The 20529-nt window shown below is 61.1% G+C and overlaps 1 protein-coding gene across 2 annotated transcripts in view; it reads right to left on the bottom strand.

The window, feature by feature from the left end:
* The window catches only part of PTK2B (protein tyrosine kinase 2 beta), a 30483-nt gene extending 11362 nt beyond the window's left edge, over positions 1-19121 (bottom strand). For both annotated transcript variants that reach the window (XM_074895386.1, XM_074895387.1), the window contains exons 1-8: positions 19070-19121; positions 4582-4829; positions 2787-2965; positions 2594-2681; positions 1544-1623; positions 1303-1365; positions 692-746; positions 135-275 (exon numbers count right to left, since the gene is read on the bottom strand). In XM_074895386.1, coding sequence (XP_074751487.1) covers positions 135-275; positions 692-746; positions 1303-1365; positions 1544-1623; positions 2594-2681; positions 2787-2965; positions 4582-4829; positions 19070-19106 — 891 coding nt within the window. In that variant the 5' untranslated portion in view covers positions 19107-19121. The remainder of the gene's footprint in view (positions 1-134; positions 276-691; positions 747-1302; positions 1366-1543; positions 1624-2593; positions 2682-2786; positions 2966-4581; positions 4830-19069) is intronic.
* Positions 19122-20529: the final 1408 nt, after the last annotated feature.

The raw sequence follows: 20529 nt of genomic DNA, 5'->3' as shown, positions 1-20529 counted from the left end.
CACCCCAAACCCTTCTCAGGTCACAGCATCCTCCAAAAAGGAGCCCCTAGAGCCTCCCCTTGCCTCAGGGAAGGGGAGAGATGCCGGGGGGCTGCACAGGGCAGGGGGTTTTGGGTGTCCCCCGGCGGACTCACGATGAGCTCGCAGCGGTAGCTCTCCTGGTCGATGTTGGTGAAGGTGGAGAGGGTGTGGAGGAACTTGAGGATGCACTCCTCCTCCCGCAGCAGCGCGTACTGCTGGAAGGTCTGCTGGATCATCTTCCGAAACTGCTTGGGCTGCGGGCACAGCGGGTGTTAGCGAGGCCGGGTGCACACAGCGGGGATGTGGGGTGCAGAGGGGTGCGAGCTGCACCCGGGCACACGCACACACACCACACACGTACACGATCACCTGTACGCGTGAACGTGCCCCCGCAAACGTGCACACGCACCCTTGCGTGCCCTCCAGTGCGGGCAGACGCGCGTGCACACACGTGTGCAAACCCCCACGTGCGGGCTGGCGCGTGGCCCTGGCCCCACCCGTGGGTGTCTGCAGACACGCCGTCACGTGGGTGAACGCCACCACAGCTGTATGTGAGCGCGGGTGGCTGGACACACACGCGTGTGCAAATCTACGCGCGTGCTTCAACGCGAGCTCGTGAGCACCCCCAGTCCCGCCTGTCCGCACCCACCCTCACACGTGTGTTCCTCACCTTCAGGTTCTCCTGCATCTGGCTGGGGAAGAAGAGGTCCAGGCCCACCTCCTTCCTGGAGAGCAGAGACCCCCGCGCCCGTTAATAGCCCCACAGGGACACCCCCCTGTTCCCAGGGACCTCCCCGGGGAGCTGCAGATCGGCGGGGGTGGGATACACGACGGAAAATGTGTGCTGAGGGGCAAGGGAGGCTCCTCGGGGAGGAGGCAGCCACCCAGCGCGGGGTGAAAGGGACCCATCTCCCCCCCTCACAGCCTCCCTGTCAGCAGGGCTGATGGCTGCAGGAGGATGAGGAGCTGTGGGAGGATGAGGAGGAGGAGGAGGAGCTGTGGGAGGATGAGGAGGAGGAGGAGGATGAGGAGCTGTTGGAGGATGAGGAGCTGCAAGAGGATGCGGAGCTGAGGGAGGAGGATGAGGAGGATGAGGCACCATGGGAGGATGAGGAGCTGAGGGAGAACCAGGAGGAGGATGAAGAACTGTGGGAGGCCAAGGAGCGGAGGGAGGATGAGGAAGGCCATCTGCAGCCCCCCAGTCCCTCGGGACCAGCCGGACAAGGTGGGGATTTGGGGGAAGGGGGGTTCTGCCTGGCAGGACAGGCTGCGCCTACTCACTCCAGGAACTCGAAGTTGGATTTCTTATCGAGTGCGTTGTGAGGCATGTCCTTGTAAAACCTCCTGCCAGGAGGGACGGAGGGACATCAGCCACCCGCTCTGCGCTCCCAGCCCCCCGCCTTGGCAAAGAGCGAGCTGGAAACCCCCTCCTCACCCACAAATCCCCCCCCCCAGGCCCCCCAAACCCACTGCCCCAGCCCCCCGCGGCAGCAGAGGGGCCAGGACGGATGGACGGACGTACCTGAGCTCGAGGCAGCCCAGCTGCAGGGCCATGCCCTCGCTCACCTTGCTGGCGAAGTTCTGCATGTACTCGCTGCGGAGCTGCTGGGGAGAGGGGAGGTCAGGGGGCAGAGGGGACATGTGCGGGGGTGTGAGCAGGGCTGCGAGCAGGGGGTGTGTGAAGGGAGGTGTGCAGGGGATGCTCACGGGGATGCACACAGGAGATGCGTGCGGGGATGCATGCGGGGGATGTGTGAAGGGAACGCTCACAGGGGATGTGCACAGGGGAAGCTCACGGGGATGTGTGCAGGAGGCGCATGCAGGGGTGTGTGAAGGGATGCTCGCAGGGATGCTCGCAGGCGGTGTGCACAGGGATACGCACAGGGGTGTTCAGGGGATGCTGTCGGGATGCTCACAGGGGATGTGTGCAGGGATGCACGCAGGGGATACATGCAGGGATGCACGCGGGGGATACATGCAGGGATGCACGCGGGGGATACATGCAGGGATGCACGCAGGAGATGTGTGCGGGGGATGTGTGAAGGGATGCGCACAGGGAAGCTCGCAGGGGGATGCTGAAGGGAGACGGGATGCTCGCAGGGGATGTGCATGGGGATGTGTGCAGGGGATGCACACAAGGGACGCTCACAAGGGATGCGTGAAGGGGATGTGTGCAGGGGATGCTCACAGGGATGCGTGAAGGGGATGTGTGCAGGGATGCTTGCAGGGGATGCTCACAGGGATGCACGCAGGGCATATGCGCAGGGATGCTCATGGGGAAGCTCGCAGGGTCCACACCCTCCCGCATCCCTGCGCTGGGCTGCCACAGGAGCAGGAGCCGGGGTCAGGGGCTGGGCCCATCTCTGAGGGGGATGCGCAGCCCCAGCAGCAGGACGGGACCATGGGGGCTGCCCAGGGTGGGGTAAAGGGGCTGTGAGATCTTGGGTCTCCTGGGAATCAGATTTGCTGAGCCGGAGAGGCAGAAACACCCTCCTGGAGCTGAGGGGGGGGATCGGGGTGTCTGGGGAGCAGACCCAGCTGGGGTTCGGAGACCCCCGGGGCCCCCTCTGACCTGCTGGTAGAAGTAGAGCAAGGTGGTCCTGTCCTCTTTGAAGCGCTCCATGAAATCCTCCGGCAGATAGCGGATCTGGAGGTCGTACCTGGCACCGGGAGGGCCCCTCAGTGAGGACCACACTGTCGGACCTTCCTCTCGCGGGGCGCAGTGGTTCCCAGCGGGGGGTTTGGGGACAGGGAGAGGGTCCTACCTCCACTCAGCCTCCAGGTGCAGGCACTCGTATTTCTCCTGCACTTCACCCACTGTCAGGTCTGGGTGCAGCCAGTGGATCTCGTCCGACTTGACGTGCTTCAGGCGGAGCCCGTAGCATTCAGCCAGCTTGATGTCGGGCCCGATGCGGCCGCTCACCAGGATGGACCTGATCACCTCCTGGGGTGGAAAGAAGCAGGGCTGTGAGCTGAGCAGCCCCAGCCAGGCTCCAGGTAAGCTTTAGAGAGCAGGAAAACGAGGAGGAAATACAGCACAGCCACAATACAAATGTCCCGGGAACAAAAACACAGCCCCAGGCACAGCCATCAGCCCCAGCGCTCCCCATGTGGAGCCTCCAAAGGTGCCTCCAGCTTGCTCTGCAACAACCCACAGCCTGAACATGTCTCATCCAACCTCCCAGAGCTGTTCTGGTCGGGGATAAAAGCCCAGCTGGGCCATTTCCACCCTTTCTTATGCCTCAGCTGAGCTACACCTGATGCACAGCCTCAGCTATGAGCCGATAGCAAAGCAGAGATCGATGTTGCCGGTGAGCTTGCAGCACAGCTGGTTTCTCCTGCCCCAGAACAGGACCCTGCCAGGCTTCTGCTCTCACTCTGGTAGCCAAAAAGCCAACTAAAAGCTGATGGCTGTTGACACAACCGGTAGCCAAGCTGTCCCTGGTGAGGAGTGACCACCTCCGGCCTGCTCCTGTGTCCTGCTGGCTGCGCCTCCACACCCGCCTTGGGGACAGCAGGACTATTGCCATTTTGTGGCATTTCATGGCCATTTCACAGCTTTGCTTGCATTTCCGCTCCTCAGGCATCTGCTTCCCAGCCTGACAAGTCCTCTCCTGCTTCCACCACTCCTCTGAAACCTTCTGCTATGCCCACAACCTCCTCCAGGACTTGGGAGGAGGGGGACAGCCCTGTTCCCCTCCATGAGCCACCGGTTGAGGAGCAATCCCCAGCTCAGCTGTCCTTTGGTCGCCTCCCCGTGACTTCCCTGCAGCACAGCAACCTGAGGACTTGCCCCAGGAGAAGGCACAGCGTCACCCCTTGCACCCAGGACATGCATCTCTCCTGTGGACACCAACCCAGCAGCACCCAAGGGCAGGGCTGCTGCTGGCTGGCAGGTCCCCAGCACCCACACGTCTTTCCCAGGGCTGGTAGGAAGGGTGAGGAGCACATTTCCAGCCCAAAGCCACCACGTCCGTGATGGAAAGGCACCAATATCACCTTCGCTGTCCTCCCAAGAGAGGGCAAGAGAGAAAGAGGTGCCGCTGGCCCCAGAGCTGGGTGCATCCCTGGGGTATCTCGAGGTGGCAAAGTCACCCAAGCAGGCAGTGACACCGCAACATGGCCAGGGGAAATGCTGAGAGCTCCCTCACCACGGAGGGATGGAGGAAAGGTGGGGACCCAGCCTCCCACTTGTCCTCTGGCCTCCTCCCACTGCTCCCTGCATTGTTGTGCCCGCGGTTGTCTTCTCCAAGGTGAGATGAACCCAAAACTCCTCTCTACTGCCCATGAAGGGAACCAGCAGCAACTCGTTGGGGCTGATCCTCGCTGCAGGAACTGGCAGCGGGGCCAATGAACCCCTTGCCCTCCCCAACCCCACTCCCTGGGCCACCAGAGACGGCCACATTTTCTCCCTGCTTTCCAGGTTTTGGTGCTTCTCAGCCACGGGGCCCTGGGGGGAACCACATCATGGGAAAGGGTGTCTGGAAGGAAGGTAGAGCTGATGCTGGGTGGACAAAACAGCCCGTCCACCCCTGCCCTGTCCACCCCCTGCCCATGTACCCGGATCTCCGTCGTCACGGGGCACTTCACCAGCTTGAAGTTCTTGCCCATGTTGAAGCTGTTGCTGTAGAAGCAGACCTTGAGGATGCGCATCTCCTCCTTGTCCATCTCCAGCGTCCCCATGCCCAGGGTGGCCTCCAACGTCCCGGCCAGGCTGCGGGAGGAGCTGCTCCGGGGACGACCCAGCGCCTCGGGGATGGCTGACATCCTCACCACACCCGGGGTGCTAGGAGCTGAGCATCCCTTCCCTGCGGGAGAGAGACCGCGGTGGCAGGGGGGGACCCTGGGGACAAGGTGAGAGGTCACCCTGAAGGGTGGGGAGAGGGTCGGGGGGATGGGAGTGGGAGAGGAAAGGGGGACACCCTGGGGTGGGTGGGGAAGGGAAGGAGGGAAGGGACAGAGACATGGAGATGGCAGAGACGGAGAAAGAAAATAGAGACAAAGCATGTCCCCCCTCCTGTTACAGGGTCCTGGCCATGCACGGCCACTGGGTGCCATGGGAACCCAAGCCCAGCTCATCCAAGGACAGCCTTGTGTCCTTGTCACCTCCAGAGCAATAATTGTGTCCTACCACCTCCAGAGCAATAACTCTGTGTTCTTGTCACCTCCAGAGCAATGCCTCTGTGTCCCTGTCAGCTCCAGAGCAATAACTGTGCCCTCGCCACCTCCAGAGCAAGACCTCTGTGTCCCCATCACCTCCAGAGCAATAACTCTGTGTCCTTGTCACCTCCAGAGCAAGACCTCTGTGTCCCCATCACCTCCAGAGCAATATCTCTGTGTCCCTGTCACCTCCAGATCTCTGTGTCCCCAGCACTCACCATTTTCTCCCCTCCACGAAACCCAGGTGAAAGGTTCAGGCTGCAGCTTCCCAGCGCAGGTACCTGCAGCTGCCGCTGTGGTTCAACAATGTGACCTCCCAACCGAGATGGATTTGGCAGACAGCTTTGCAAAAAACAATAAAAAAGCAAAACGGGGCAAGCAAGACGGGATCCTTCTCCCCTGGAAGGGCGATAGTGGTTTCTATTGATTTGCTATTTTATTTTTAGAGGTGATAAAACCCTGAGGGGATAAAAAATGTCATCTGATACAGAAGGGAAGTGGCTTGAGTTTTCCCTTTGCTAAAAAAACCATTTAGCAGGGTATGTGGGTCTTGGATGATTCAAATGGATCCAAAATTTCTCTCTTCACATGGCTTTTGGGTTGCAAGTTGGGCAGGGCTGGCACAGAAGAGGGTTTGCTCTGAGTTGATTTCTCTACCTCTCTGGGCATGCACCTGGGCTGAGGCTGGGCAAACTCAACACACATAACGCACTACGAGCAAAGGTGTTTGTCTCAGCTTGGCCACCAGCTTCCCAGGAGAGCATGGAGCTTTGCACAGAGCCTGAGCGAGCAAAAAAGCCCAGCCAGCACAGCTGGATGCACGGGATAAATCCATGTTTGCAAGGACTTGCTCCAAAATGCAGGGGTTTTTGGGTATGAAATTAAAAAAAAAAAAGAAAAAAGAAAAAAGTGGAAGTTTACCTACTAGGCTGCTTCTGAGCAGGAACCCCAGCTGAGCCCAGGCCTCGAGTTACTGATTAAACAGCCAAGAAGCTGTTTGCAAACTGCAGCGTTGCAGCTCTCACGTGTGTCACTCCGGATTTACAACACGGAAAGGTCCCGGCATGGCTCTGGCGGGTGTGGGGGGAGGTTCCTGGCAGGGCTGGAGGGGCAGAGGGGCTGGGAAGGGGCTGGGGTGCTCTGAGGGTCTCCCCAGTTCTGCCTGGTGAAGGTAAACGGGGTGAGGAGCAGACCTGGAAGGTGCTGCAGGGGGTGGGCTGCAGGATGTCCCATACACCCCCATGCGTGGGGTTGAGGGTCCCCCTGATGCCCACGGGGGTCAGACAGCTGAGACGGCCTCAAATATGGCAACAAAGGGGCTCAGAGCACCCCAAAACTCCCCAAAACTCGCTGCTGGCTGCCTTGGCACCGGCGCAGCTCGCGGGGACCCCCGGCAGCACCAATTTTGGGGGACACGCACAGACACGACAGCAAGGACAGGCCGCTGTCACCCTTGCAGGGCTTGGGGGGAGGCTCTGCCCCACGCCACGAGCTTTCCCCCCCCCAGCCTCTGCAAAACCACACACTGGCAGCGGGGGTTGGCAAGAAAAACACGCAGCAAGGAGCTGCCGGCCGGAGCCCTTCCCGAGGCCGCCTGCTGAGTTTCTCTTTCCCCATTTCCCCATTTCTCCTTCCTCGCTGGGATCTGCACCATCATTTTCACAGCGCTTAGAGGTGGCTTCGCTGTAATTACAGCCCCGTGCGCGCTTAGCGGGACGCTGTGTGCTGCCTCCCGCGAGCTTCGTCTTTTTAAAGCAACTCTCCTGACTCACTGGGCCTAAAAATACGCGCGGCGTAGCCTGGCACTTTCAGGTCCGTACAAAAGGTTTCGCTGGCAGCGGTGCAATGCGTGGACGGCCCCAGACTTTGTTTTCCAGGTTTCTCCAAGGGAACGAGGAAAGAGACTCCGTAATCTCGATGGAGAACTGCTACGACAGCGCTGGGCTGCTGCGATATTCACAGGCCGGCTGCGAGCCCAGCCACAGGCACACGTGCGTGAGCTCACGTGCATTTTCACAGCGGGTTTGGGGTTTGTTTCTTTTTTTCTTTCCCCTGCAGCAGCGTCTCAGGCTGCACCAGGAGGACTTTGCAGCAAGCCACATCCTTTGCAGAACATTTCTCCGGCCAGCTCTCTGCAGGTGATGCACCTTTATTAGGCACGTCCCCTTCTCATGGGGGCTGCAAGGCCTGGATGAAGTGGGGACAAGCAGAGCATCCCCCCGTCACAGAATCCCAGAGTCAGCTGGAAAAGCCCCTCGGGATCAGCGAGTCCAACCCTCAGCCCGACTCTACAAAGTTCTCCCCTACCCCACATCCCCCACAGCTCATCCCAACGGCCCTGAAACCCCCCCAGGGATGGGGACTGCCCCCTCCCTGGGCAGCCTGTGCCACTCTCGGACCACTCTTGCTGGGAAACATTTTCTCCTCCTGCCCAGCCTGAGCCTCCCCTGGGGCAGTTTCCAGCCGTTCCCTCTTGTCCTGTCCCTGATCCCCTGGGAGCAGAGCCCAGCCCCCGCCTCTCTGCAATGTCCTGTCAGGAGCTGAACCTACGGCCACGCCGGGGAAGCTGAGGCCACCCCTGCAAGTGATACCATGGATGCTCCGTGTCTCAGTGACACCAGCCTGCAGACCCCAGCTGCGCTGTGGCTGAGCAGCATCAGGCTGTGCTGGACGAGGGTTTCCCGCTCAACCAGGTTCAACCAGCAACAGGGTCAAGTAAAACCAGCAAACCTCCGTCCCAGCTCAGCAGCAAGAGCAGAGACGCTTTGCTTCAGGCTTGGCTACAGCCCTCACTGTGCTGCAGGAGAGGCGGGCACCCGAAGAGCTTCACCTCTCAGAAATATCTAAAATAAAAATCTCCTCTGCTAAATAGCTAAAAAGTGAACCCTGTGTCCTCTGGGTTTCAGGGAGGTGGTGGGGTGGGGATGACAGCCTGAGCCAGCCCCTGGGGAGGGGGGGCTCAGCTCCCGGTTGAGAGGGGTGATGGTGACTTAGGAAGCACGCTGGTACTTCTCAGGGCACACAGACCAAAAATATTGCGCTTTGGCTCTTTTTTTTTTTTTCCTCACTTTCTCTTTGTTTTCTGCTTTCTTCCTCCAGCCCCATTCCCACAACACATCTCCTCACACTCAGGGAGCCCATGGAGCCAGGACCAGGGCTGGATGTCCCCTCCATGTCCCTACCCTGATATCAGAGAGATGCTGCTGGGGAGTGGGCTGCAGAGAGCATCCCACAGAAAACATCCCGCAGATAAAATCCCACGGAAAACATCCCACAGAGAGAGTCCCGCTGCCCCGGAGCAGGCCAGGGCTGGCCGCAGCCAGCACAAACCAGGACACATCCCGCATTTCCATGTCCCCTCAAGCCCAGCACAGACGCGAGGGACGGCTCCGTCCCCTCCAACCGAGCACCCCACAGTCTCGCAGCCCCCGCGCGCCCCGGCCTGATGCTCTATCCCTGCCTCACGTGGGCCGAGATGCCCATTCAAATTGAAGGCAGGAGGAGCAGTGAAGGCAGCGCCTGCACCCTGCCTGCACCGCGGGTGTGCAGCACCCAGGGGACACATCCCCAGGGCCATTTGGATGGAGGGGACATGCCGTACTCTGCCTCTCGGGGCTGGAGAAGGGCCCGTGGCCACAGCCCGAGCCCCCTGTACCGCCACCCCCTGCCCACTCTCCTCCCCTCAGGTGTAGGGATCCGTCCCACGGGGTTGTCCCCGCTGGGGACAGAGCCAGGGTCCCATGGGACACATCCCATGACGCAGCCCCGGCCAGGCACACAGGAACAGAGGAGCCCACGAAATGAAACCGAGAGTGCACACCTCTGCCACTGCCACCACCATCCCCTTGCTGCAGCCTGGGTGGCCCCCCCAGAAGTCCCCATTGTCCTTCTCCTGTGGGTGACACCCCAGAAGGGCCCCGTAGAGGCTTAGAGCCACCTCCCGGCCTGCGCCCCAGCACGGCCCCGGACCAGGAAGTTTTTCCGGTCACTCCCACGCTCTTGGAAAAGTTTTGGTGCCCCGGGTGCTGTTTCCTTCAGCCCGACCCCGAGCTCCAGACACACCTGGGCTGAGAGCCACGGCCGCATCCTGCCCCACCAGGGACAGGCTGAAACCCCACCGAGCCCCCTCCCCACCTGGGTGTGACGAGTTGGCATGTGCTCAGCCCTCCGCTCACCTCCTCCAGGTGAAGGGTCTGGGTCCCACCGCCGCACCCCGGGGCACCCAGGCACGCCGGGGAAGGGGGAGCGGGAGGCAAGAGGCACTTACGGAGAAGCGGCCGTCCCCTCCGTCCCCACACCGAGCCCGCGCTGACGGAGCCGGCGCTTCCTGCTGCGGCTGACAAGTGTGCGCAGAGGCATTTGCATAGCACCCAGGCAGGCAGGCGGGCAGGCAGGGCCCACGCGCAGGCACGCTCACGCACGTGCCGCGAGCGGCTGCTCGAGCCCATCCTACAGATGGGGAAACTGAGGCACAGCTCACTCAGCCCGGGAGACCAGTTTGGGTGGTCCTGGTGTGGGGAAAGCGGATGCAGGCAGCAGGCAGAGCAGGCAGAGCAGGCAGCTCGCATCCCCCCTCCCCTGCGAACCCCAAAGCCCAGGTGCCACTGGGTGACGCCACAACCCCAAAGCGTCTGTGCTGGGGGGGAAACCTGACCCAAGAACCCTGCAGGAAGAAAGGGACGGGGACAACGGTGACCTGTGACTTACCCGGGCCACCCTGGAGGGTCTCTGGCTGCCAGCCCAGCCCATGGGCTCCATCCTCCCTCACACCAGGACCCAGTGCATCCCACCCCAAACCATCCTGCCTCTTCTCTCGGTGGCCGCTGAGTGGGATCCCAGCTCCAGTCAAGGAAAATGCAGCCCCGGGAGCAGCCCTGTCAATGTGGGGACCCCAGCCCAGCCTGAGTGACCCCGGGGAGCCACATTCCTCAATGGCAGGGGACAGTGCAGGCAGGGCCCCAGCAGGCAGGGCTGCCTGCTCTGCCCCAGGCCCTTCCCCTATCTATGCAGGTATTTAAATGACTCACTATTTATTGCTCCGGTTCCCTGGAGGAACAGACAGGCTCTCACTGTTTGGCACCTACAGCCCCACGCTCCAGCCCTGCTTCAGCACCGAAACCAGTGAGTTTCCACCATGGAACTGGGAGCAGGGATGGGTGCCCTCCAAGAGATGACCCGCAGTGGTCCAAGCACCCCTGCACACTCGAGTCTTATCTCTCTTTTCCTGTATCTACCCCAAATCTACCTTGACCAGCTCCCATCCATCACCTCAGCCCTGTCCCCAGGAGACACGGGGAGTTGTTTTTTGCCTCCCCACCACAGATTCTGGACTGGCAACACAAAAATATGCCTCAGGGTGCTGCTGGGAGCTCCATGATGGTTGGGAGCTGAGCTCCAGCCAGATCCGAGCCTCTGCTGCGGAGTGCCGTGCTGGCTGTCCCGTCTCCTTGCACATGCCACCATCCCCTCTTCCCCCAATCCTGGATGTCTCTCCCCTTTCCCACCAACGAGGGTTTATTCCTGTGGGATTTCACACGGACCCATCCCTGGCACACGCACGATGCTGCCTGCTTAGTAGTGGGACGCGACGGCCCTCGAATGTGGGATGTGAGGTGGGATGGCAGCAGGGAGCATGGCCCAGTGGTAGGAGCTGGCTGGGGGGTACAAGGACTGTCCCGCCACCCCCAATCCCCCCCTCCCAGGGCAGGCAGAGCTGGGGCAGGCCGGGGACCGAGGGCTCCTCACGTGATGTCCCCACAGAGGAAGCCTGCATTTCGCAAAGCAAAGGAAATGACACAGGCTCCGGCTGGTGAGAAAGAGCTGCCGGGAGCAGGGTTAGAGCAGGTACAGAGGTGCTGTTGCCTCTGCTGAGGGACCCCAAAACACCCCCTCCCGCTGACACCCCCCATCCTGGGTGCAGCAGCTCCCCACGACAGCCAAAACCACCCCCAGCAGACGACGAGCATCCTCCAGACTTTGATCGTGTTTCTGCCTGACACCCATCTTGGACAACAGCAGCCCAGGACCCCTCATCCTGTCTCCTGCAGGGGGGTTATCCCCTCCCCCAGACAGACAGCCCTCTTTTTTTCAGACTGGGAAAACATCCCTGTGGTTGGTTTTGGGTGCAAGACCGGGCATGGACCCGCATCTCGTCTCCCCCCTCATCCCCCACCTCCCGTTCCAGCACTGCACCCAAACAGCCGGTGAGACGGCCGGTACGTGCTCCCGAGGAATTAGAAATAAGGCCCGGAGAGCTGCCGTCAAAGCCCACGCGCAGCAGCTCAGCTGGAGGGGGTGACTCAGGCACGGGGGAAAGATCTCCATGTTCCCGGCGCAGAGCAGCGCTGTTTATCCGGAGCCGGGGATGGGATGAGGCAGGACCATCTGGGGAGGAACGGCTCACTGGGAGATGGGGAAGGCGGCTTCTCGGGGAGAAGTTGCCACACGCTGGCCCCCCAGGTGCCAGGATGCCGGTGCGAGGCTCCCCATGAGGGTGTACCAAAGACGGGGGGGCTCAGGGACCCCCAGTCTCGTTTTTTTTTGATGGTGGTCGATGTGGTGTTTGGTCCTGAAGACAAAATATCCTCCCTGAGCTCTGCTAACTGCCCCCAGCCACGTCCTCCCTGGGCAGGGAAGCCCTGCAGCCACCCTCCAAGCATTCTGTGGGCCCTGTGGCTGCAGGGGGAGGTGTCACAGCATCCTCCCCCCAGGGCAGACTGCTGAGGTTTCAGATGCAAGGTTTGCTACAAGGATCCCTCCTGGTCTCGATCCTGAAGGAGATCTTCCTGCCAGAACTGCCCAAGCTTTGCTCCTCAGCCATGCCAGAGCCGTCGGCTTCTCCACACTGCTCCAGTCAGGAGCAATCCCACGGCCACATGGAGAAAAGACACCCCCGTACTGAGCAGCCCCAGGCTTTGCAGGAAGAGGGGTCCACCCAAAATCCCTTAGCCTTTATGCCAGGAGAGAAACAGCTCACACCTGAACCAGCAAAACTGCGTTTTGTACTCCCCTGCCTGCTGCCTGCCCGCAGTGCCAGACACAAAAAGGATCACCAGCAGTCTCTGAGATCTGGTTTCCAGCCTGTCCTAAGGTCCCACAGCCCTGGGGGGTCATCCTGGGGCTCCATTCTTAAAATTAATAACATAATTATCACTTGGTCTATGTTTCTTTTCTTGTACATCTGCAACCAAAAATGGGTCCAACACTGCTCCAGCCAAGAATGATGCGATGTTGGTGTAAAGCAAAGGGTCAAACATGCTAATAGCATGGAAGAGCTCCCCAAATCAGGCCTGGGGGCTCTGAAAACCCATGACAGCAGTTGTACGGGGGGGTGCTGGGGGTGCTTCTTGCTCTGGGATGATGCAGGAGGACAGGGCTAAGACAACACCCCCAAGCCAAGGGGCTGGAGCAGGCTGACAGGGCTCAGCATCCCCCACCAAACCAAACCACCCGAGCTCACACAACAGTGTCAGACTAAAAATAACCCAGGAGTGGCACTGAAAGCCTCCCCCCGGGGAGGGGAAACAGCTTCCCAGGAACAGGGTGGGAGTATTTCCCCCTAAGCTTTCTGCGGGAGAAGGAAGCGGAGCGGGCGAGGGCTTGCAGCATCATTTTTGGCACGGCGGGAAGTGTGCCGGTGGGTCCTGGTCGCTAAGCATCCCGGTCGCCAGGCAACCCGTGGGAATCACGGGAGATGCTGCTCATGCTTCATTTTGGGAAAGAAAAGGAAAATAGAGGTTCTGGGGTAGAAACCCCCCCCTTATGAGTGATGCTGGGAGGGCATCGGCCATGGGATGCGGCTGGCATCCCCGCACTGAGGTACCCGTCAGGGTCCCTGCCGCTGGTTTTGGGTGCTTACACTAATTCCACTTCTTATCTTAGTTTTAGGAAGAAAAACTCATCTCTTCCAAAACTCCTGGCTAGGTTGTAGCTTTTTTGGCAGAAATTTCCTGGGAGGGTGCCAAGCTGCAGCTCCTCCAGCGCTTAGCCAAGCCCTTCCCCTGCACCCACCGGGAATTTCAAGCTCCAGCTGCTTCTCCACAGCCTGGAAAAGCCCTCGGCTGCAGTCACACCCGCACAGCGACAACTTCCCTGGGCCCAAAACCCTGAGCATCAGTTTGGATGGGTTGGCAAAATGGGGAGAAGTTTGCATTTCCCAGGGGAATTCAGCAGAGTCTGGGGGAAACGAACTGCTGTCACTTCATTAACCATTTTATTTTCTTGCTCGTCAGTCATTCCTAGCACGTGCTGGCACGCTGCTGCCCAGCGTTTACACAAGACCGGCTCACCACCAAACTGAAAGTTTTTTACCCTTTGCCAATTTTTCAGCCCTTTTTCTCAGAAAGACAAACGTTTGAAACAATAAAATAAACCAAATGACACCCCGAGGTGCCTTCAACTCTCCGCCTGCCTGGCCTGAGCTGAGCACCAGCTCAGGCCAAAACATGATGTTTATTCCCCTTGAACTTCCCCAAACTGGGCGATTTCTAAACTTTTTTCTGTACCAGGTCCCTAGTTTTTGACCTCAAGTTTTTCTTTTGAATTGGGCCCAGGGGGTGCAGGTCCCAGAGGGGGAAAGGCAGCGACATTTGACATCACCCCATCTCTGCCCAGGGCCGGGGCTGAGCATCCCGTGCTATAACCTCTGCAAGGGGAAGGGTTTGGGGATGGGGGGGGATTTCCCACCTGAAATCCCTCTGTGCTTCAGCCTCTGGAGATAAAACCAGGCAGCAAAACACCCTGGTTTCTGCCAGGTGGAAATTCCCCGGTTGCTTGAAGCAGCCTCGGCAGGGCCCCATGGGGACAGGCCAGATCCTGGCAGGTATTTTGCCTCTGGCTGTCACAGCAGAGGGGGGTGAAGACAATTCCCTTTCCTCCTCCTCTTCTTTCTCCTCTGTCCTGTACCCTGCTGTGGGTCAGAGCAGGGAAGGGGGGCCCCAATCAGCCCCCCCCAGCCCTGCAGCCTGGCTCCCCACCTCCCTGGCACACAGCCTTCCCCTGCTCCAGCACAGCAACAGCTGGAAGGGGGGGAGGTGAAACCTCCAGCTGGGGCGCAGGCAGAGCCCAGTGACGGGCCCTGGGAAGGGGAGAGGTGATTTCCTCCAGGAGGGACCTCAGGGGGGGAGCTGGGCGGGGGGGGGTGGCGTGCCACACTGTGCAGCACGGCTGGGGGTGCGATACGGCAAGGTGTGCAGCGTGGCACGGCGCGTGGCATGGCCAGGTGTGTGACACGGGGAGGTGTGTGACATGGCAGGGCACAGTGTGTACGGCGTGGCACATCGTGCAGCGTGGCACGGTGCGCAGCGTGTGCAGCGTGGCACACTGTGCAGCGTGGCTGGGTGTACGATACGGCACGGTGTACAGCGTGACATGGTGTGCAGCGTGGCCGGGTGTGCAGCGTGGCAGGGTGTGCAGCATGGCACATTGTGCAGTACGGTTGGGTATGCAGTGTGGCACATCGTGCCATGTAGCTGGGTGTGCAGGGTGGCAGGGTGTGCAGCGTGGCCGGGTGTGCAGTGTGGCAGGGTGTGCAGTGTGGCACATTGTGCAGCATGGTTGGGTATGCAGTGTGGCACATTGTGCCATGTAGCTGGGTGTGCAGGGTGGCAGGGTGTGCAGCGTGGCACAGTGTTCAGCGTGGCACATTGTGCGGCGTGGCCGGGTGTGTGACACGCAAGGTGTGTGACACAGCAGTGCGCAGCGTGGCCGGGTGTGCGGCATGGCCGGGTGTGCAGCACCTCGCAGAGGGAGCCAGAGCCCCCCGTTACGTTTTGGCTCACACCCCAGGCGCTACTTGCTCGGCATGGAAGAAGTGACGCCCTAAAAGCGTCGGGTTTTTCCCCAGGGGGAGCCCCGCTCCTTGCCTTCAAGCGGCTCTTTGCTCAGAGGAGCCGCGGCCTTCGCAGCCGCTCACAGTGCCCCGAACCTGCAGCGCTTCCTTCCCTCCACGGCACCCTCCTGCACAGCGGGGCCATCCCAGTCCAGCCCAGCGCACCAGCTAACCTTACTGGTGGGTACAAGCAGGGAGAAGCCTCCCCACACCCCCCACACCCCTCCAGAATGTGGCTGCTGGGTTTTTCCCTGCGGGAACCAGAGTTCTGCTGAAACTATTTTTTTTTAGCCATTTTTGAACACAAAACATAGCAAAGCGCCCCAAAACAAAAAGTTCTGCAAGGTTTCCCCAAGCGCTGACGGGAGCCACGTCTCCCAACGCGTTGTGTTCCTGTTCCCTCTTCGAAGCCACTTCCCCAAACAGAGCAGGGCGGCCTCGCCGCGATGCCACCGCCGCCACCGCTGCTGTCCCTCTGCGTCCCACGGGAGCTGTGGGCCGGCCGGGGAAAAAGACAGCCCAGCCAGAGGGATTGCCACCCCTCGGGAGGATTTTCCATGGAAAAAATCTAATTTTACCCCTGTGGTTCCCCAGGGGAAGGTCTCCCTGCGATTTTTGTGCCTGCCATATCATGTTTTACCCCTCCTGCTTGCCAGGATCCCTCAGTGGAGGAGACACGGGTATCGCACGGTGCGATTTGAAACACAAGCAACACTCTGCACGAAAGGTTCCCAGCTCCGTCTACCCCTCATGAGTAATAACTCTGCCAGCGAAAAAGCAAAATGATTCAGACGCTGCTTCCCAGCCCCCAGCGCCTGGAAAGAGCCTTTATGCTGAATATTAATAATAGCTGAGCGTGAAGGCACGGAAACGCAGAGCTTGGGGACTTGGGGCGCTTGTGTGTGTCTCACTAGCGTGTGCGAAGCTTCACTGGCAAAGTGAGGGTGTGTTTCCCGTGCGTGTGAGCTGCGTGGGCATCCCCCACCATCCTTCGCAGCCCCCGTGGAATGCAGCCCCCCCATCCCCTGTGGGCACTGCTCCCTGATGCCCGCGGCTCTCCAGACACACGCAGCCTGCTGCTGCGCAGCTCTTCTCGCTCCCGTTCTCACCCGTGCGGGCAAGGCTGGGAGCTGCCCACCGGGGCTGCGGATCCCGAAGGATGAGCCGTATCCCTACGCTGCCCTTCCCTGCCCGCTGCCGGGAAGCTCGTGAACACCTGGGTTTGGCTCCAGCCACGAGGATCGATCGCCTGCGGGAGCGCAGAGGTGAACCCGCAGCATCCCCCCTGCCCTCGCCACGCGGCTGATGCCAGCAGAGCGCTCGGAGGTGATTTTGCCTGCGAGTGGGAATGGGACCGTTCCTGGGGTGTTCCTGCACCCCAACAAGCCCCGCTGTCACCCCTTCCCCAGGGCTTCCTCCAGCACAAAGACACCAAGGAGGGGGAGGTGACAGATGCAACGGGATATTACAGCTGGCTGTCCCCTCCCCGACAGACTTCGTGGCCCCAGTGGCCACCTCATCCTGGAAATACCCCTGTGCTGGCCGCAGGTTCAGGCTAAGACTGGGGGGGAGCCCCCCCAAGACACACCACACTCAGTCCCTGCCACCAACGCTGACCTCTCCCCACCTCCCTGCCCTAACGCTGGTACCCCCGGCTCATCAGCGGCTCCCTGCCACCTCCCTGGGACAGTCCCAGCCCGATGCAGCACCCCCGAGCCCCCCAGAGTGCTTTCTGATCCCAAGCCAAGTGATCAGACACCCCTGAATACCCTCACGGGTGCTGGGCCGCTGAGCGCAGGAGAGGCAGGAACTGCCCTGCTGTTGGGCAAACACTGAGGCTGGCCAGAGATATCAGAGCCCGGGCACCTCCCGATCGCTGGCAGCAGGGTGGGAAGCACTGTACCCCCCTGCCCTCCTGTCTCCACAGCTCCCGAGCACCCCAGTATCACTGCCACACATATGGGGAGGGCTAAGGAAGCCCCCTGCCTGGCCACCCACCCGCAGGCAGGTGACTGGATGGGTGCTCTGGGGAGGGGACCCCCACTATGGGAAAGGCGCCCCAATCCTGCACCCACCCAGCCTGCCCACCCTTGGCTCTGCCCCCTTCCCCCCCCTGGCACCCAGCGTGCCCCCCTCCGAGAGCGGGCAGAGGTTCTCACCTTGGTGGAGGACAAGGGAGCCGCCTTCGCCCCCCCGGCCGGTCCCGCTCGCCACCACCGGTGGTGGGGACAGGCGGTGGCGCCGCCGGCGGGGAGGGCTGGCTCGGTGGGTGCGTGTCCCGTGGGTTGATACCGGGGAGAGGTGGGGGGGGGTAAAACCACTCCTCCCTGCCGCCTGCTTCCGGAAAGGGCTCACGGTCGCTGCACTGACGCCAGGGAGGAAGAGGAGGCTGGAGGTGAGGAAGGCCCAGGACCCCTCAGCTGCCCACCCAGCCTTCCCCACCTTGGTCCCGCGGGAGGATTGGGGCAGGTCTTGGGATCGGTTGGGAATTTGGGCAGGGAGCCCCAGGCAGCTGGTGTTCAGGCTGGTCCCACTCGTACCTGGGAGGAGCTGGCAAAGCCCCCGCCACCACAGGGCTGTCCGCCCCCACCCCAAAACCAGGGGGCTGGGGGATGCCCCAGCTCTGCGGAAGAACCCGAGCCAGGAAGGAGGATGGTGCAAGAGCTGCCGGGACGACGTTAGCGGGCACAGGGCAGCTGCCCAGCACTGCCACACCCCCGGGCCGCAGCAACACCTCCCCACTTCTGGGTGCACCAGGCCCCCCTTTAATGCTCCTCTGAGGAGCCCCTCCATAGCTGTGCATCAAGGCCAGCCACCCAGGCCCCCAGAAGACCCCAGTCCAACCCCAGGGCTCTGCCAAAACAGTTTGGGGATGCCGAGGGGCCAAGGAAGAGCTGGAGGAGGAGGGGAGCAATGGGGTGCAGCCTGTGACCCCCCACTCCATGGCATGCAGTGGGGCAGCCGCAATCCTGGGGGGTGGTGGAAGTGGCGGGGGGGCACCCCCGTGCTGAATGAGAATGGGGAAGTGGTGGGGCGAAGCTGGTCAAGCAGTTCCCCAAACCCCCGGTGGGAGCTTGCAGGATCTTGGGGAGCTGCAGTCCCCCCGGGGATCCCCCCCACCTGTCGATGGCTGCACCCTGTCACACAGCCCCATCACTGGCACAGCCGGGTCCCTCCCTGCGGGGCATCCCCTGCCTCGGAGAGGTGTTCCGAGCCAGGTCTCCTCCCCACCCCTCCCTCCTCCGCTCAGCCCTGCTGCCCCCAGAGTAACACACTTCGAGGTGTGATGCCTGGGAGCGACCGGCGATGCACCAAGCACAGCCCTGCCACTACAGCTGCGGGAACAGTCGGAGTGCCCCACAGCACGCTCCAGCAGCTGGGAACGGAGGGGCAGCAGGACCTCCTTGTGCCCCGAGACACGGGGGGGGGAAGAGACACAGACCGAAACGCTTCTGGCCATGAGCAAAGACCCTCCGAGGGGCCAGGAGAGCTTTGGCTGGACACGGGTCAAGCCCCGTCACTCTCCCCAGCCCAGTGCAGCCGCCAGCGGTGCCCGGAGCTCCCGCGGCAGCTCTCCCACGCACACAGAGCAGCGCTGACAGCCTGCGCCCACTCTCCTGCCTGAAGCCACTCAAGCTATTTAAACGCCTAAATACCCTCAAAGGGATGGAGCTACCTCCGCACGCCCCGGGTGGGCTGGCAAGGGGCAGGGGGAGGCACAGTGGGCAATGGGGGAGAGCCCGCCGGTTCTGGGGACCCCTCTGCTGGCCACCGCAGCTCTGTGGAGCCAGGAGAGGCATCAGCCCTGCGTACCCCCTTTTCCTCCACACCCCTTTTCATCCCCTCACCCCGGCCCCATCTCACCCACACGCTCCAAAGGAGGGCTTTGGGCTCCACACAAGTTTGGGAGAGACCCTGGCACGCTGCCTTCTGTGCCCTGGCCAGTGCAGCTCCCCAGGAAGCAGGGCAATCCTTTCCCCCTGCTAATCCCTGCCACAAATTAACTCAAGATCCCCCCCCTCCCCGCGAGCCCCCGGTGGATTCAGCCCCGTGACTTACAAGAAAGCTGGCTGAACAGCCTGCTGAGCCATCCCATGCTCCTGCACCGAGGGTGAGCTCGTAGCTACGAAACGCTCAAGAGAAGCAGGTTTCCCCCCCCCGCCTCCCCCCCTCCCCAAACCACCCTCTTCATTGGCACAGAGAGAAGCGATAAAATCTGACGGGATTTATTAATAGCACCTCTCCCATCACTAGGGAGCAGTGCTTCGGGAAAGGCTTTGAGCATCCCAGCGTGGGGCTGCTCGAGGAAAAAAGGCACCCACTTACTTTTGCCAGGGAGCAGGGCCGAGGCCAGAGGGTCCGTGTGATGGAGGAGGCCACAGGTTGCAGCTCCAGAGCCCCCAGCAGATGTTTGAGGGCACTAAGAAGGAGCAGAAGAAGTTGCGTCTAGAAAAAGCCCCGGGAGATGATGCTGCGAGAGGCAGTTGGGGGGTGTCCTTCGAGCCAGGAGGGTTGGATGGAGCGGTCCCCACTCACTCGAAGCGATTAGTAGAGGGATACTGCACGTTACTGCTGCCATCTTGAGGCCGACCAACCTGAGCTGGAGAAATGGCCTCTGCCCCCCAGCCAGCACACCAAGGAGTGTGGGGCCCCCCTGGCACTCACCATCTCTAGTGAGTTCCAGCAAAGCGGTTATTTTGTTATTTACTCTGATAATCCATCTTGTTTGCACTTTTAGGGGATGGAAAAGCTTTTTCCCAAGTGGCTTGGGCCCCACACCCCTGAAAACAGCAGGAGTAAGAGCGAGTGATGTCTGGCACCAGCAGTGGGGTGCCAAGCCACGGTCAGGGTGCCGGAGCAAGATTCGTGCTCTGGGGTGTTTTTCGGGAGCTGTCAGTAGGAGCTGGGACAAGTGCTACCAGTGAGGTGCCTGTGTGAGCACTGGGGGGTCCCCGCCAGCACCCCGTCTCTCCTCAGCCCTCGGAAGCAGTGTGGTGAGGCCTTCAGGTTTGGAAGGGGATGGGGGATCAGGCCCTGAGGATTAGCAGGAAGGGGCCAAATATGGGGCTGGATTTGCTCTTCTTTTGCCATCTGATGGTCCCTGGTGAGGACACTGCTCGGGTCGCTGGGTCCTGGAGGGCCAAGTAGGCAGCGGGGAGGGATGGTTGGGCTGTCCTAGGCTCCAACAGCATCCTCCAAAAATTATCTTTTGACATATTCTGACTCGTTTGAACCCCAACTCATCCCATGCCCACAGACTGTCCTTCCTCACCCAGCCCAGCCACCCCCCCTCCTGGGGTTCAGGCATGGTGGGTTCACTCAGCCCATCAGGGCTGAGATCCTGCTGGGGGCTTGGAGCAACCCCAAAGCCCTTCCCTGACACCCTGCTTTGGAGGACGCCTTTTGGTTCTGCTTGACCCCAGGGGAAAGAAGTTCCCTCTGAAAAGGGCTCCCTGGGGTCCATGTTGGACACGAGCAGCTGGATTTTGTCGGGATGGGGGACCTGCTCCCCCCAACCC

Source organism: Athene noctua, chromosome 1 (genome assembly GCF_965140245.1).
Source record: "Athene noctua chromosome 1, bAthNoc1.hap1.1, whole genome shotgun sequence".
In the NCBI taxonomy this organism is placed as follows: Eukaryota; Metazoa; Chordata; class Aves; order Strigiformes; family Strigidae; genus Athene; species Athene noctua.
The sequence above is the reverse complement of the archived record's forward strand: the minus strand, read 5'-3'. Positions and strand labels throughout refer to the sequence as shown.